The sequence below is a fragment of the Protopterus annectens genome, chromosome 3.part0 (genome assembly GCF_019279795.1).
Source record: "Protopterus annectens isolate FY-2018-M chromosome 3.part0, PAN1.0, whole genome shotgun sequence".
Taxonomy (NCBI): domain Eukaryota; kingdom Metazoa; phylum Chordata; order Ceratodontiformes; family Protopteridae; genus Protopterus; species Protopterus annectens.
The window spans coordinates 32,961,538-32,979,387 of NC_056731.1; the positions used below are offsets into that span (position 1 = coordinate 32,961,538).

Sequence of the window (17,850 nt, forward strand, 5' to 3'; positions counted from 1 at the left end):
ATTGACTGATGACTTTGGAGTTAGTAACTGTGAGGGATTCCCACAAATATGATTGTAGTATCCACCACCATAGGTGTTATTTGCAGGCTTTAGAGATTATTTCAGGATCAGATATGGAATCTGAATTTTGAAACAACTGAATGCATACTCTTCATTGTAGCAATCTTATGCAAAGCCCAGAGTCCCAAATCACATAAATGACTTCAGACATCAGTCCCAAAGTCTTAAGGCACAAATGACCTGAACCAGTGCTGGAATTCAGGATCTTAAAAACCTGGACCTGTAGAGAGAATAGCCACTATTCATGTAGATGTGCATGCCAATAGACTGTTACAACTTGCATCCTGTGATGGTCAACAGCTGTTAAAGTGTTAATTGGGACTTATCATGATTCCACACAAAATAGGTTCACCCCGGAGACCAAATGAGGGTATGAGACCCAAAACTGAAGAATCAGAGTTGATTCAGTCAAATAACTCAAAATAAACGTAGAATGATAAAAAGGTTTTAATTAACGCTTGTAAAAACAAAACTGCGTTTTCGGATTTCTTCCTCAGAAAGACACAAGTCATAATACAATACATTACAGATACACTTATCATGATTCACTGTTATTCCCAGGGAATGAGAAGTCCTAAGCAAAGACTTCTTGAATGTCTTCATAGCCTGAACCCAACAAAGTCTTAGTACAGGAAGATCTTGAGTCCCTCTACCAGGCTACAAACACAGACATGCCCTTGACGAGTACCCTGTAGGTAGAGGTGAGACTGAATGGCAGCATCTGGAACTGGTCAAAACAGACACTTACCCAGAAACATAAATACTATCTGGACTCCTTTGTGGTTTTGATGTGTAAGTAGGCAACCCTGAGGTCAGAAGAGCACATCTGATCTTCTGATAAGCAGGGAGGGATGGTCTGCACCATTAAATTATGACCATCTAAAAGGTTTGAGAATAAAGATGTTTAGGTCACTTAAGTCTAAAACTAGCCTGAACTATTTGTCTCGTTTGGGTGCTAAAAAATCATGGACTAGTATCTTAATACTTTCTGGTATGGTGGGACCTCTTGGATGGTAATTTTTAACAGGTGGTTTGATATTACCTTCCTTACATTTTTCTTAGGGGGTGGGATATTGGGTAAGGGTAGGGACAATGGGATAGGAGAGAGCTGTAAAGGTGATAAACTACCTTCTGGATAATGTCCTGATCCAAAAACGATGGATGGAGGGACAGACAGCCCCTGACTGCACCCATAGCAGAACAATCAGGTGAGGATTCAGGACTACTGCTGTCCACCCATGGATAGACCTTGACCTCTTGGGAAGCACATAAACCTTTTCCCTCTGGGCTCATGACCCCTTGAAAGTTGCCCTGTGTGTTGAGCCTCATTCCAGCGGCCTGGGCTGTATGCCACATTGAAACCACATATGGCACTGGTTCTTCTGCATCCTTGAAAATATATACAGTAGAGGTTGGAATTTCACAGCCACAGCTGTGAGGGTCTTACCTTCTTTTTACATATTACATTTACAGCTTCATAGGTTAGTACTGGGCAGGTTATTTCAACAACCATGCATAGCTCTGCCATGCATCCTTGGAAGTAGAACCTACTGGACTGACTCCCTTCCTGATAAGGGCCATACTACTAATTCTGTGAATCAATTAAACTGTGAAGATTTACCGTGCAGAGGATAATGTGTTGCATCATTTAACATGCAGGAGAACTTTGTTCCAAAAGTAGGGAATTATTTAGGTAAAAAACCCATTCCTCCAAGTAGCCTTATTTATGTTATAATGTAAGCTGGGAGTTTACGAGAAAATATTTCTAACATTACCAGTGCTTCTGAGGTAGAGAAGATCTTGTAAAACAGAGTCTTTCATAGCCTGAAAAGTAAGGCTGAGATCTCCACACAGGAATATGCACAAGTGGAAAAAAATGAAAGAAATGAATGTATCTGGATAGCTAAGGGAGCCTTTAATTCACTTGACTTGGAAACAGTGAAGCATTTCAAGCTATAGTATGTGTTTGGTAAGATACGTACTATTCACAGCATTATATGTAATAATAAGTCTAACAATGGAAGAATACAGGGTGACTGGGACTTCTTTGGACCTTGAGGCAATACCTTGGATGATTAACTGGGCAATGGAAAAAGCTCTATTTACCATAAATGGCACTTTACTACCTATGGACAGTTTACTGTAACCAAAAGTACCTAGTTCTTTCATAACTATCTGTTCCATTTTTGTGATAATCAGTGGGAAAATCTTGTTTCTCAACTGCCATTATACTACATTTTTTGCATTAAGTCTAAAGCATGGTCAGAACGTTTCACTTATTCCAAAACAAATTATATACTTTGAATTCTGTTATGACAACAATGAGAGAAATGTTCTTAGGTTAATAAATGTGTACTAGTATAATGACACTGGGGCCTTTTTTAGCCTAGACATGCATCCCAAATATCTGACAAGTTCTGGTAATCTTGGCAGTATAAGCAGTAGCTTGAACGATGAAAAATGTACACCCAGGGGCCTTGGAGATGAACCATTTACAGGCTTCCTGTGTCCATTTGAGACATAGGTGCCAAACCATGGTAAATTTCTGGATCCCCATCCAGATGTCCAAGTTACAAATGAATTGTGTTAGGGAGGAACTCTGTTTCACATGGATTAGGAGCCTATTCCTGAGAAGGGGCAGTTTCTGGGAGACATACCTTTTTCTCCAGTGGGTCTTATTTGTATCACATGCAAGGTTTAAGTCTTTATATCAAATAGTTCTGGCGCTGTTTGTTTTGCATATATACAGAAGGTCCATCAGAGAGGGATCCAATGATGCCTTGGATGCCAGGCATAGATCTCCCCTCAACAGCCTGTAGGAGACAGAATACAGGGATAAGGTTTTGAGGCAGTCTGCATAGGACAAGTTATGTATTCCCTGCATTTTTTTCAGAGAGGAACCTCTATGGATGTTCCAGTTGTTGGATGTGCCTGGTTAGGTACATACTAAAGGGGGGATTGTACTCAATGATAGCTCTGATGAGTGCTGAATACAGTGGGACAATAAGCTTCTTCGACCTAGATGACATAGTTTTGTATATAAGCTGCACAGCATAGATGATTTCCTTACTACCATCAACATGTAATGGTCAAAGGCTAGACTGCTGTCTGTGTGTCCCAAAGGCCCTGACTACCTGGTTGACTCTTAAGGGTATATTGCCAATCTGGTAGTTATCAGGTGTGGTTATCTTCCCAAAAGATAATATTATGCATTTCTTGGTATTTAGTTTTAGTCCTTGGATCTAACACCATTTATATGACTTTTCAGCCCTTCTTGGAGAACGTTAGTGTTGGTAGGGGATTCTGTGAGTCCTCCTAATTTGCAACTGTCCACATGTTTGGTCAGCTAGAGGCCCTTGACACTGGCTTTGACTTCAGAGAAATAGATGCCAAATGGAGCAGTTCCAGAATTGATCCAAGATGGACGGCCAATGACTGGCCTCTTTACGGAAGTGGACTCACCAGTTCTAACTTCTAATTTCCTGGGGCCTGTCTGTTAGCCAGCTGGCTATCCACCAGTGACATAAGGGTTTATACCTAACTTCCTGAGTTTGGGAACAATGCCTGAGTGGGATATTGTGTCAAATGTTTTGGTGAGGTCAAAATAGACAGTATGTACCATCTGCCCTCATCTATTGCTTTAGTGACCTTCTCAAAGAAGTCCACCAGACTGAGTAGGCATGACCTGCCCTTGACAAAAATAAACTGGGTTGGATCCAGTGTCAGGAGAATTCCTATGTCATTATTGATCATTTCCATGATAACTCTTTCCATGGCTGTACATATGAGACTAGTGAGACTGATGGGTCTGTAGTTTCCAGCGTACATAGATGCCCTGCCTTTGTGCAGAGGGATGATGGCTGCCATTCTCCATTCATAAGGCACAAAGTCTGTTTGGAAGTTATGGCTAAATAGTGATTCCAAAATGGTTGAAAGGTAGTATTTTATGTTATTTAGAAGGCAGTCTGGAATGCTGTCAGGGCCCATTGATGCAGTGTCCTTGGCCTTAGATACAGCATTGAGTACCTGTTCCCTAGTGATAGTTGGGGGAGTTACATTTGATGGTAATTCCTGAGGGAAGGCCGGTTGGAAAAGAGGGGTAAATTTATGGCTGAATTTGTCTGCCAGTAGGTTTGCTATATCTTCTGGCTCAGTGTAGGTGGATCCATTAACAATGAGCTCTGCACACAATTGTGTATTGCTTTTGAGGTTGCCGACATAGCTAAAGAATGTCTTGTAGTTGTTCTTGGCCTGGGAGACCAGACTTACCTCAAATTTGGCATTTCTGCATCAGTTTTTATACTATTTCCAGCAAGCTGTTTTGCCCTGGCCTTCCTCCGTAATTAGTAGTATGTATCTTTGTCAAACACCTGTTTGATGCACAATGGTTATATTGCCAGATGTAAACCGAGGTCACAGCCTACTTGCATGCTATAAATGAGCACTACAGAAGTGCTTACAAGTTGAGTGACAGAGATACTTGTAAAGTGCCATTCAGCACTGCTTACTACCTAAACGGTGTTGTCATGTAACCCCCTGCAGTTGATATAGCTCATTTTGGCAAAGAGGTTCATATATTTCACAAGGGTGAAATCAACTGCAAGCAATGAGGACATATCCATGAATCTATACAGTCTCCGCACTATGTTTGTCTACCCTATACATTCAAAAGACTCAGAAATGTAGTGAGGAACTGAGGAAACAAGAAGGAAGTGGGGAATTGTCAGATGTTATCTGTGTCTCACCAACCTCTCAAAGTTACCTCAAAAAAAAAGAATGTATGTGACAGTTGTTAGTGTTGTCTCCACTAAGATGGAGAAGCCATAGGCATTCTATGCCTGCACGCCAGATTCACACAGCCAGCAAAGCTACAGCAGTAAAATTCACTCAATAAGGTATTGTCCTTCAGTGCCACAGTATCTGCAGGCAGATTAGGACACAAAAACGTCTTAATATGTCAGGGTACAACATGCCCTTAGTGCTTCTTTGCTCTGCATCCCCAGACTCAGCTGTAAGCTTGCCAAAATAATGCCACATTATCTATGTTGTTGCTCATATCTCTACTTTTTTTCATCTCTGACTTTTTACTGCATTTAGCTTTGGACTTAACAGCATTTGATACTGTAACTGCTCAAAGAGCAATTCCATTTACAGAACTGTTCAGTGTATCTTCCACTAGCTCTTAGCATCTGTTAATCATCTGATAAAGTAAAAGCCACCCTACTCTGTATACTTACCTTCCTCTTTCATTTGTTCATCTACCACAGGGTCACCATATTGCCAGTTTTCCTTCAGCAATAAATGGTTATTTAGAACTGTTTTTTGATGAAAACTACCCTTCTGCTAGTGCGACCTACTTGTGCTATAAGATATCTGTGAATTTCTGACCCAGTGAAACAGATGGCAATTATAAGTATGTACACCTGGCAGACTTTTAGCATAAAAGCTCAAATTTGTATGCATTACAATAACCTTCCTTAATTGTCAAGTACCAATTTCTAAACAAATTATAAGTTTACAATATATGGCAATAACAGAGTACTGGATCACTTTGGTGACTTAAAGTAAATCAGAAAAAGTAGTTGGTGATTAATTGCACCACAAAGATGACACACATTTCAGAAGACATGTTAATCATAATTACAGTAAAAAGGCTAACCAGCTAATACTAACAATGGTGTACAAATGCACAAGAATGTAATCTGCATTTAATGCCTACAGAACAGGCAACCATTTTGCCTTTCTGTTTAAGGACAGCATATTTCCAGTAAAATTACCTTCAGTTTGGCATCAGGGTTCAGTATCATCTGGGCTAAGTGAGCAATAGCACCGGCATCCACAACTGTCTGAGCCAGCTCCGGAGAATGCTTAGAGATATCACTGAGAGCTGATGCAGCAATCCTTTTCAAAGCAATTTCAGGTTCCTGGATACAGAGAACTAAAAGAGGAACAGCGCCTGCATCCACCACAGCTTGTGCTAGCTCTGTATGTCAAGAAAAAAAAATGAACAAGGGTGACTGACCCTTGCCCCAGCTATTTTTCACACTGTCATATACAGAAAAGAATAAAGGAGAAAAGACTTCCATTTTTCACATCTGCATTTCAAATCAACTTTCTCAGTTTGGAATGTGAAAAAAAAAGAATAATCCTCTCTTGAAAAGCACAGGTCAATGAACTGACCACACATATGCAGGCGTTTAAGGTTCAAACCAAATTTGTAAAAGATTGAGCTACTTCAAACTCTTCCCTTTCCAAAAAATTTGCTTAATTGCTCAGTGACATGATAAATAGCATAAATATTCAGTACAGTATTTTAATTCAGGTTAGCATTTAACCTTTCACTAAAATGCTAAAGGAAAAGGAACCCTTCTGAATAAAGGAAATAACATTTAGTTCATAAACTTTATCAAAGACCTAAAGTTGCTGATTTTAGAGCTCACCAACCATTGATGTTTCTTGCTGCTATAGCACTGCATGGATATTTATTTAGCTTCCAGACCTTTGATTGCATCATGCACTCCGTATTATTTATCATTAAAAAAGCAACATTTTTTGTAGGTGTTTCAACCCGAAAAATCATGATTTAATCATAATAATCTTACTAAACTAGAAGTTTATTATGTGAATTGTTTATTTCATTTACTCGAGACTAAACTCTTCAACAGTTTTGAAAAGCAAAACTTTGCCACTAAGAAAAAAAAAATGCTAATCCTCTCTAAGAACAACTTGTGGTTCTATAAGAAGCATTGAGACCAGTAAGAAGAAAATGTGTGTGTGTGTGTGTGTGTGTGTGTGTGTGTGTGTGTGTGTGTGTGTGTGTGTGTGTGTGTGTGTGTGTGTGTGTGTGTGTGTGTGTGTGTGTGTGTGTGTGTGTGTGTGTGTTGGGCAATGTGACAGCAACTTAGTCTGTTAAGATGAATTACCTGCTAGCAAATATTGTTGGGTTCCATAGATTTCTGTCGCAAAGAAAAACAGACTGAAACAGGAAGTTGCAGCTTGCTTACATGTATAGTATAAAATTAACACCAGTTTGTAAGTCATGTGAGACACTTATTGTAAAGCAAAACTGAGTGAGGGTACTCAGCATAACAGCAGAAAATTGAGAGACAGGCTCTTGCAACAGTATAACAAATGGGTAACTGCTGACCTTTTTCCTTTCAGAAGTTTCCAAGTCACCTTGGCAGATGAGCAGTGTCAGTCTTGTGCTTTGGCAAGTACAGTAGTATTACAGAGGTGCTGTGTGCCTTCCTGCTCCACGTCATCTTCAGGTATTTAAGCAAGGCAATTGCAAGCCATTAATACAAATTCAATATTTTTCAAACAAAACTGTATAAACCGCTACGTGCCCCACAAATTCAGAAGAACAAGTCAAGGACTATATCTGCACCGCTATAAAAGAGCCTTTCTCCCCTCTCCCCTGTCTAAAAGATCTAAATGATTAAGGTGAGTACCTTCACTCAAGTTCTTTTGAGAGGCTGTAGCACTATAACAAATAGGTAGAATCCTGAGCTGTACATCTTGTCTAATAAGGGTCGTGGCTTGGTATGGCAGTCTGTTTTTACTTTAGTTTGTCTTAAATTACATTTTTAGTTTCTGTGTCTTAAGTCTGCCATATTTTTCAACTAAACATCATATCTTAGCAGCTAGCAGAATTTTTTTTTTGTTCAAGTTCTTCATATGGAAGCCCCACTCACAAAAAAAAAGGTGTCATGCTGACAGTGACTATGTGACCTCTACCAGTGCTTGTCATCCTTCCTTTAGATAGATTTGCTACTTGTGAACAAATTAACAGATGTGCTCACTGCTTACGATTAATAGTCTCAGCTGTCAAAATGGCAATAGTGTCCAGTCCTTCTTTCAATAAATCTAGTATTTGGAAGATACAATCACTTGTAATATAGAATACAAATCTACTGGTTGAAATGAGTGTTTCACAACCATTTTGAAGGAACTTTGTCAAAAAGATATAATAATTTAAAGAAACATTTTATAGTATTCCAGCAGCATTATAAAACTCAAACAAAACATTGCAGTGTTTCTGCCATATTCTGCTTTTAGACACAACTTATTTTCTAAAGCTAAAGATAAGTATTACTTATCATAAACAGTAGTATATGCAGCTCAACCAAAATAAAACTAAGTGTCCCTTCGGTCATATGTACAGAACAAGGAGAAAATGTGCATTTTGTTAGATGCAAATATATATTTGAAGGCACTGTAACAGCACTAATATTAACCACCATATTCTATGTGGAATAGCAATGTTGTTTAGGAGTCATAGTTTTAAAAACAGAGTCTGCATTGTTTTATTCAGAAGTGAATTAACTGCAATCTACAATTGTGTGAAGTGCTCACTATAATGGTAGACAACTGAATTGTCCTTATCCTCTTAGTTATCTGGTTGGGTTATAAAGATCCCTCTGTAGGCAGTCTTGGCCTCACTTCTTTCTTAAGCAGTAATAAAGTACAGCCCTAGGAAGTATGTCCCTAGAAGATGGAATTGGCTACCTAACTAATATATTTAACCATAACTGAAGCCCTGGAACAGAAAGTATGAGATTCTGAAGCCTGGTTTCAAAATGGCAGAAATAGTATATGCACTTTTGATACTGACTTAATGAGCCAATAATTACAGCACGTCAGTGTCTAACTTTCACTCAGTTTCATAGGTAGTTACTGGCATGCTATGAAGAAGCCCACTGAAAAGCCTAGCCTGATTTCCCACCCAGAAAACTATCTGATTAAGTGACTTTCTCAGTCACACAGTGGGCAAATGGAGTTTGAGGGAATCAAACCCATTAATACAGGAAGCAGTTCATTAATGGCTTATATCCTTAATCCTCTGCACTGTCTGTCAGACAATGGAAAATGAAGAAGTTGCCTCTTTCTATGAAAAAAATCATACTGTCCAGGTAACCAGTGGAAGGTTATACCTATATAACTAGTCTGATGAACTTCTTCATGGAAGAATAAACAGCATGTATAATGTCATACACATACAACCATCATTTTCTGTATTCCTCCCATCAGGACCTCTTCTAGTCAAATGACTGTTTTGATAAACAACCACTGCTAAACAAGGCTGTAAAATTTCAGTCACCATTAGTTTAATAAACAAAAATGTTTTAAACTCAGCTATACAACCAAATTAACACAGAATGATTAAGATAGATGTGACCATGTGGTATGGAGGGGAAGGAAGAATACAGCTGTGTCAGCATACTCATCACAACCATAAATGTTTGAGTACTGTCAGTGCTGCAGTATAACTCGTTCCAGTCTGACCTACAGGATTTTCACATGTCGCATGCAGGGCTGATCATTCTATTACTGTGGATAGGTCACCAATTGAGCTTTTGAGATTCATGAAGTGAGCTTTGAAGTCTATCCCACTTTTAGAACCAATATGACATGTAGGATAGAGTGTCCACCTAAAAGCAAACATTCTCAACTCCTAAACCAACAAGCAAAGGGAAGCAGACAATGAGTGAAAGGAGGGAGCCTGTACTATAACAATAATCTTACACAGACATCTCAGGTTATAATGAGTCTGCTCACCCAACTGTACCATATTCATCATGAGGATCACAAGCTACAGTATAATTCATTACACATGACAGAGTACTAAAGCAGTACCTGAGATGAACACAGGCTTAGAGTTGGGGATTGGGAATTCATGATCCCTGCAGTTCTGTAGATGCAAGGTCTGCCCATCTCCTGGACAGCTTGTCCAGTTTGTATTCCTTAAGAAAAATTTGTGAGTGAAGGTCTATGCAGAAACTGCACAAGTTTTTTGTGCTGAAATGTTCCTGAAAATGACTGAAGTAGAAGAGGCTGCCCTTGTGGAGTATGCTGTAATCTGGTACTGTAACAATTTCCTGTGGTATTCACAAAAGAAGACAAAGCAACTGCTAGACATTTGGGTATGGTTTTCTTAGAAACAAATCTCCCTTGCTTGTCAGGTATGAGTCATATAAAAAGTTGGCAAATTTACCTCAAATCCAAGGTCCAACCAAGATAAAACCTAAGCTGTCTATGTAAGATCTTTTTCCCTTTGTTTTGTGAGTTTAGAAAGAAAAGTGGTAGCTGGATGATCTGGTTAAATGTCACTTCTGAAAACATTATACATACTTTAAATATAAATGTAAGACTGGTCCTAAGGGCTATCCGGTCTTTTTAAAAGACCATGTAAACACGTAGCACATAAAGCAGTATAATTCTGTGGTTCTAGTAGAGATGATGGCTACAAAAAAAATCCTAGAAAGAAACTTCAGAGCTGCAGTGGCTGCCAGTTTAAAGGATGGCAGAGTCAGTTGTGCAAGAACAAAGTTAGATCACATGGAGAAGGTACCAGTTTCAATGGTAACCTGAACTGTAAGACCCCTTTTAAAAACTGTTTCATAGAAGGTGAATATCAGAATGTGAAAATCACCAAACATCACATGGTAAAATTCTAAGTTATGTACCTGCCAGAATGATAAATTTATGTGGTCTCTCTCCAGACACTGGAACTGCTAGACTAGTCACCTTGGAACCTTTTTTTTACTACAAGACTCCCCACAAGTTTGAGTTCCTTCCCTGACCCATAATTCTCTGCTCTAACATGATAATCATGATTGAGTAAAAAATTATCAGCCATATTTCATAAATGACTAAAAGTTTCATACACGACAGTCAGCAATTAAAACTAGCAAACCTGAGGATAACCAGGACTTAAGGATTCCTACAGGCTCCTCAGAGACCAGACAATCTAACATTCTGGTAAGTACATAATTTGCATATTTAATCTGTTATTGTCCTGGCACTGCAATAGCTGGATAGAATCTGATGCTAACGTTGGGTAGCCTAAGCCAGCAAGCCTTTAAGAATGGTGGCCCAAACGGAAGCTGGAGCCCTAGAAAGGGTACCCAAACTTTAAAGTTTTGCAAAATTATGTAAGGCTGAGTATGTGGAAGCTGTTGCTATGCTTTCCAAGGGTAATGTCCGAAGAGAGACAGCTGAAATAGCCTGAGCCCTGATAGAGTGTGCTTTTGTTGTAGCGATTAAGGTTTTTCCTTTGGAAGTCTAGCAATAGGAAATGCAGTTCCATAACACTTTAGAGTAGGTAAGTTTAGACATCTTTTGGCAGGTCAGAAGGATGCAAACAACTGTTTCCTAAATTCTTTTGTATGACTGAGATAAAAATGAAGTTGCATGTAGGCATCCATACACTATACTTAATATTCCACTTTATTTGCACCTTTTGGAAACTGCGGTGGTGGTGCTACGGTAGCATTGTCGCCTCATAGCAAGACGTTGTCCCGTTTGATTCTCAGCTAGAGTGTCTTCTGTGTGGAAGCTGGATAAAAAAAAAAAAAAAAAGAAAAACAAGTGTGGGTATCCGGAGGATTAAGCATAAATCTCTGAGACCCTTCTCACTGAAGTAATGGTCATTAGGACAGTCTTCAAAATCAAAAATTTTAAGACAGCAGAACTGGCTGGTTTAAAGGGAGGGTTCATTAGCTTTTCCATTACAGAATTTAAGTCCCAGGAAGGGGCAGGTCTAACCAAAGTAGGTCTGAAGTGAACACTCCTTTCAAAAAGGCTTTGTATATCTTGCGTGATGCTAGGGAGGATGACAAAAAAACAAAGTGAAAGGATGAAACAGTTGCCAGATACATGTTGATGGAGCAAAAACTCTCTTGGAATATCTGAGACAAAAAGGTAAGCACTTGTGAGAGGGAGAATGCAGTAGGTTCTACGCCTTTACTTGATGCCCATAAATTAAATATTTTCCATTTACCTTTATATATTTTTTGTAACAAAGATTTCTGAGAGACACTTAGTAAACTAATAATCTTGTTAGGACATGTCAGGTTCTTAGCCATCAATGGAAGTGGTTATACTATGTGGTTAGATGAAAGGAGCAAATGTCTGGGTGAGGCAACCTGGATGGATGTGACAGCAGACAGTGGTGTTGTAGCAGGAGAAGTGGTCTTCTCTTTAGATGAGGCTACAATAAGTGGAATCATTTCTGGCATGCCCAGAATGGGGCTATGAGAATGACCTTCAGTTTCCACATCTTGTTTTTCTGGATAAAGCTGGTTATAAGAGAAATAAGAGAAGTGGGAGAAATGTACATGAGACCCAGGGCCAGTCATGGGTGAATAGGTTCATAGGTTCATAGGTTCATAGGTTCATACTAGGCTATCTGCCCGAGGGCATTTACAAGCCTAGCCCATCGTTTTGTGGCTTACGCCACCCCTTTAGTATGGGGAACTATACCCATTATTTTGCTGTGCCTCTGTCGAGCAGTGACACTGAGGTAATCCCTGGGGTATATCTGCGATCTCCCATCCATTGGTCAAGATTTCTCTTGAACAAGGCCAGCGAGGTGCTCTGCCTCACATGTACCGGGATTTTGTTCCACAGCATAGGGAGTCTTTGGGTGATGAATCTATCCCTCCAGCACGTCCTATTAATAGCCGTGTCAAGGTTTAAGTCTCCCACCCTTGTGGCTCTGATGGATCTAGATTTTTTGAGGTGAAGCATATTCATCAAATCTGGGTTTGACATGGCCTTGTATGTTAGGCAAAGGTCACCTCTGAGCAAGCGTCAGGCGACTGAATAGAGCTGGAGTTCTTTCAGTCGGGCAGCATAGGACAGATTTTTGAGACCCTTTATCCTTTTGGTGAGGAACTTTTGTGGCCTCTCCAGCTGCTGCAAGTGTCGGGTCAGATACATCCCGAATGGGGCATTGTACTCAATCATTGGTCTGATGAGTGATGAGTAAAGGGAGACTATGACCTCCCTTGATCTAGATGAGAATCCCTTCATGATAAGGTGGGCAATGTAGAAGGTCTTCCTAACTACTTTAGCTACATGGGTGTCGAATGACAGACTACTATCAACCTGGGTCCCCAGGTCCCTGATAACTTCTTCTGTGCTCAGTGGATTGCCACCTATTTGGTAGCTAGGGGTAACCTTGTTTTTCCCAAAGGGTATGACTATGCATTTTTTGGCATTTAACTTCAGGCCGTGGCTCTGGCACCAGTTATCTGTTTCTGTGAGACCCTTCTGAAGGATATCTGTGTCAGATGTGTTTTCTACTATGGCGCCCAGTTTGCAGTCATCTGCAAACTTTGTCCGCCATAGCCCTCCTGTGTTTGCTTGTTCTTCGGAAAAGTAGATGCCAAACAAGAGTGGGCCCAGGACTGAGCCCTGTGGGACACCACTTGTGACAGGCTTTGAGTCTGACATGGCGCGAGCAACTCTGACCCTGTGGGTTCTGTCACTCAGCCAGTTTGCAACCCATCTTGTGATGTATGGGTTAACATTTAAGCTGATGAGTTTTTCAATGATACCCGAGTGGGGTATTGTATCGAAGGCCTTAGCCAGATCGAGGTAGGCTGTATGGACTGCCTTTCCTCGTCAATGGCTTTGGTGACTGTTTCAAGAAGTCAACCAAGTTTAAAAGGCATGATCTGCCTTTGACAAAGCCAAACTGGGTTGGATCCAAAGTCTGCAAATTCCCTATGTCTTTATTTATGAGGTCCATTATGATCCTCTCCATGGCTTTGCAGATAAGGCTTGTCAAGCTAATGGGCGGTAATTTCCAGGGTCGGTGGAGGCACCGCCTTTGTGAAGTGGGACCACAGTTGCAGTGCGCCACTCCCTGGGTACGTATCCAGAGGTAAGACTTTGATTAAACAGCTGTCCTAGCTGTGGGTTTAATTCCTCATTGAGTTCATGGAGCACACAGCCGGGGACACCATCAGGTCCCATGGATGCTGTGTTTTTTGCTTTGGAGAGAGCAGTTCTCACTTGGGCGCTGGAGATGTTTGGGGGGCTGCAATCGTTTGGTATAGATATCTCTCCTTTTGGGGGGGAGGGGGGGAGAAGTTTGCACTGAACCTGTCAGCCAGTATGTTGGCAATGTCTGTAGGATCAGTAATCTTCACATCATTTTGAACTAGTTCTGAGCATATCTGGGAGATGAATGCATCTCTTGGTGGCTATCCTTTTTTTGAGGGACAGTGTTGAAAAAATCTCTGCACTTGCTGTTGAATGGTGAAGCAGAGTGTCTGCCTCACCTCTAATGTTTAACATGCAATTTAGTTGCTGAGAAACTCTCCATGTGGGAAGAGAATTTATTTGCTTAACCTGTCCGCAATCATATTAGAAGTCCTCAGTATGTGTATTGCTGCAGTAAAGTGGTGCAACTTTAAAGGCCCACTCCCATACACTCATGGCTTCTTTGCAAAGGGATATGATCTTGTTCTTCCATGTTTATTTTTGTTCTATACCACTGCCATGTTGCCTGAGCAGATGGCAACCTTACCATTGGGGAGGAAGTCCTGAAAAGCCTGCAAACTAGGAGGACTGTTCTCATCTCCTGCACATTAATGTGTGATCTGACCTCTTGCTGACTCCACATACTCTGGACCATCCTGTGCAGGTAATGCCCCCTACATCACTCAAAAATGGACATGTCCATCATCCCCATGGAAGTTAGGAAGGATCAAACAAAAGGTGTTCTCACTGAAAAGTTCTGTGGTTTTGTCCACCATGAGACTCTTTATACATGCATGTGGAATACTGACAGTGTCTTTCATTGTCTGTAGTGCCTGATTGCTCCTGAGTGTTCACTGAAGAATTTTCATGTTCAGTCTGATGAAGAGAACTGTCTGAATGGATGTGGCCATAAGTCCTAACACTCTGAGGACCACAACCACTATAAGTCTTTTGTTACTATGAAAGTAATTTTGTCGGGGGATAACTTTCCTTTTTAATTGACTGTGTCCATCTGGCAGCCAATGAAATCTATGGACTGTGTTGGGAGTAGCTGAGACTTTGGTAGGTTGTCCATGATCCCCCAAGATACAAACAGCTAAAGTAAATGCTGTCTTGCAAGTAGTAGTAATTCTATAGTGGGGGCTGCTATGAGACAGTCATCCAGGTCAGAGAGAACTCTTACCTCTAAAACTCACATGTAGGGCACTACTGGAGTCTTGCATTTGGTAAGTACCCAACAGGCTGTGTTGAGACGAAATGTCAGATATTTGAACTGTTAGTGATTAGCTCTTACCTGGAAGCATAGGAAATTCCTTGATTGTTTTGCAATCTGGATCTGTATGTACATGTCTTAGAATTCCAAAACGTTTATCCAGTCACCTGCCTACATGCAATGTAAGATCGACTGGACCATGACCATCCAGAATGACTTTCACATATTGATTTGAGCAACTTAAGATGAGGAGAGGTCTAAGGTCCTGAGTTTTTCTAAGCACCAAGAAGAGCCTGAAGTAGAACCCAAACCTTCTCTGCTCTGGTCTGGTGGGACCTCTTGTATGGCTCTTTTCCAAAGGATATCTGTCTTCCTGTATTGCTGCCCTATTCTGATGGGGTAGAATTGTCGGGGGAGGTGGCAGCAAACCTCCAGAGCTCAGCAAAAAGGGAACAGAATACCGTGTGAATATAAATTTCCTTATCCACCTGTTTGGCATGATGGTGAATCATGTGTTGAGACTGAGGGAAAGACAACTCCTTAATGCCACAAGAGCATGACAGTTGAGGAACTTTTCAGGACCTGTATTGTTAACTTTGATCGTTCAAACCACCTTTGCCTCTGGTATGGTATTTAAACTGGAATTCCCCTCTGCAACATGAACTGCTGTTGTACTGTTGTCTACTCCGAGGCTGTTGGAACTTCCAAAACCATAAGTTGTTGGCACCTTTTTCATTTCTTTAAAAAGATTTTTGATGTGTTAAGAACCTGACTCCAGGAGTTCTGAGCATTTTGCCATCTTACTCAGACTGCAACAATTTCTCTCTCACCTTCTGCCTAAACAAGGAGGAGCTGTCAAAAGGAGCACTGACGAATGCCATCTTAAAGTGGCCCACAAAGTCAGTCAGATGAAGCCATGCCTGTTTTTTTCATTGCCAGGCCACAGCTTAATGCTTAAGTTGCACCATCTATAGCACTGTGAATCAGATGCATGGAGAATGAAGATATAGAAGATATTATATAGGATTCTACAGGTTACCCACAAGGAGTTGTTTCAGAGTGTCTGTAGTTTTTATTTTTTTTTTCAGATAGATCCCTCTGAAATCTGGCCATATGAACCATATAATTCAAATCTCTAGTTGAGAAAGTGCTTGACATAAAAATGCACTTACCAGGTCTCTCCATCATTCCAGTTCCCATTTTGGAGGATGGAGAACCTGAGCATCCTGTGGGACATTCCTCTTGGTGGTAGCAGACACCATTATGGACTCTACACGAGGTCCTTTACTGTTTACCTTTATGATGGTCAGAAACACTCTATCAAGCTTTCAGGGTATGGGTTTAGCCGCAGCTGGCTCTTTCCAGACTTTAACACACACTATATCAATTAGTTTGTCTGGCTGCAGCACTACCCATGCCTCAAGAGGAGAGAACTTAAAAGGCCTCCTGCAAGATTTCTTCCTCTGAGAAAGTGAAATCAGTGGGCTATGATCCCCTCTGTCTAATCATTTCCACAATCTCACCAAAAGAGGCATCCTCCAGGGGATTCCAGTAGGGAGAACAGGTGTTTCATCTTATACCACCTCTTCCTGGTGGGACTGGATGGAGAGTCATCCAAACTGTCCTGAGAAGAAAGCACCCCAGATCTCTGCAACATGGGCTTATGAAGTCCTCTGTTCATGGGGAGCATAGATGATGAACAGTTTAAGGTCCCAGCATTAACATCATCTCAGGGTGGAACTGCAGGTTCCTGTACCTGACCTTGCAAAGAACCTTAAAAGGGTCCTCCCTGGGACAATAACTCAATAAGTCTGGGTCCATATCATCCAGCACTGAACTTGTCAGCAGTGACACCACAGAGGCAATCCCTGATCAGATCACTGTTGGCACCAAGCACTCTAAGGCCAAAGTTGTCTCAAAAGATTTCAGCACCTAAGGGTTGAATGGCAATCCCCTCAACAACGACAATGCTCCTGATGCCATTGTGGTCAAAGTTGGTGTTGAGTGGTCAGAACATAGTCTGTTTGTCCTAGTGACTCCAATACCTGGGACAGCACCAAAGGAACCACAGATGCAGGGGACATAAGCACAGGTAAAAGAATATCCTCTGATATCAATGGAACAGATACAGATATGGGATTTGATTCCTTTGCTCCTGCTGCTGTTGCTGAAACTGAGGCTGGAAGAGGAATAAAAGCAAAGGAAGACAGTCAGTCTACTCAAGCCACCCTAAGAATGGGGGGGGGGGGGGGGTTGACATGATGCAATATTGAAGCTGGGCATTTACAAAGGCTAAAATCAGATGTCCCTGTAAAATAGGCTAGGGCCCATGAGGGATCTGTAGGATCCGAGGGATGAGGCTGAAAGTTATTTTTTCCAGTGAAAAGCTATCAGCTGTTCTTCACTCTGAGTTGATAGTGGCCAATAACTTCAGATGAGAATGAGAAGGATATGTGGCAGGAGTCTCCATAGAAATTCCTGGAGGGAGGCAGAAAGTCTGGGGGACTTCAGCCAGTGACATATTTCCCAAAATGGATACTTCAAATTCACTACCCTCAGTATCTCTTTTCTTTTCTCAGGTTATGGTCCCTTGGTGGAGTTATTGTCCTTGTTCTCAGATGTGGCTTTTTCCACCGGTGCTGATTCATAATGCAGTAACTCTTTTAATGTCAGTTTATTCCTTCTAACAGCATGCAAAAGCTAAAGTCTTTACAGATATGGCACTTTTTGTGCAAGTCCCCCACTCTGAGACAAACATCACAAAGGTTATGAAGGTAACGTGTGGGGAATTTTATGGCCAAATA

The 17,850-nt window shown here is 41.0% G+C and overlaps 1 protein-coding gene across 2 annotated transcripts in view; it reads right to left on the bottom strand.

Annotated features, from left to right (window-relative positions):
* Positions 1-17,850, bottom strand: part of SPAG6 (sperm associated antigen 6) — an 812,261-nt gene that overhangs the window by 596,178 nt on the left and 198,233 nt on the right. For both annotated transcript variants that reach the window (XM_044064563.1, XM_044064564.1), the window contains one exon: positions 5,838-6,043. In XM_044064563.1, the coding sequence (XP_043920498.1) occupies positions 5,838-6,043 (206 nt within the window). The remainder of the gene's footprint in view (positions 1-5,837; positions 6,044-17,850) is intronic.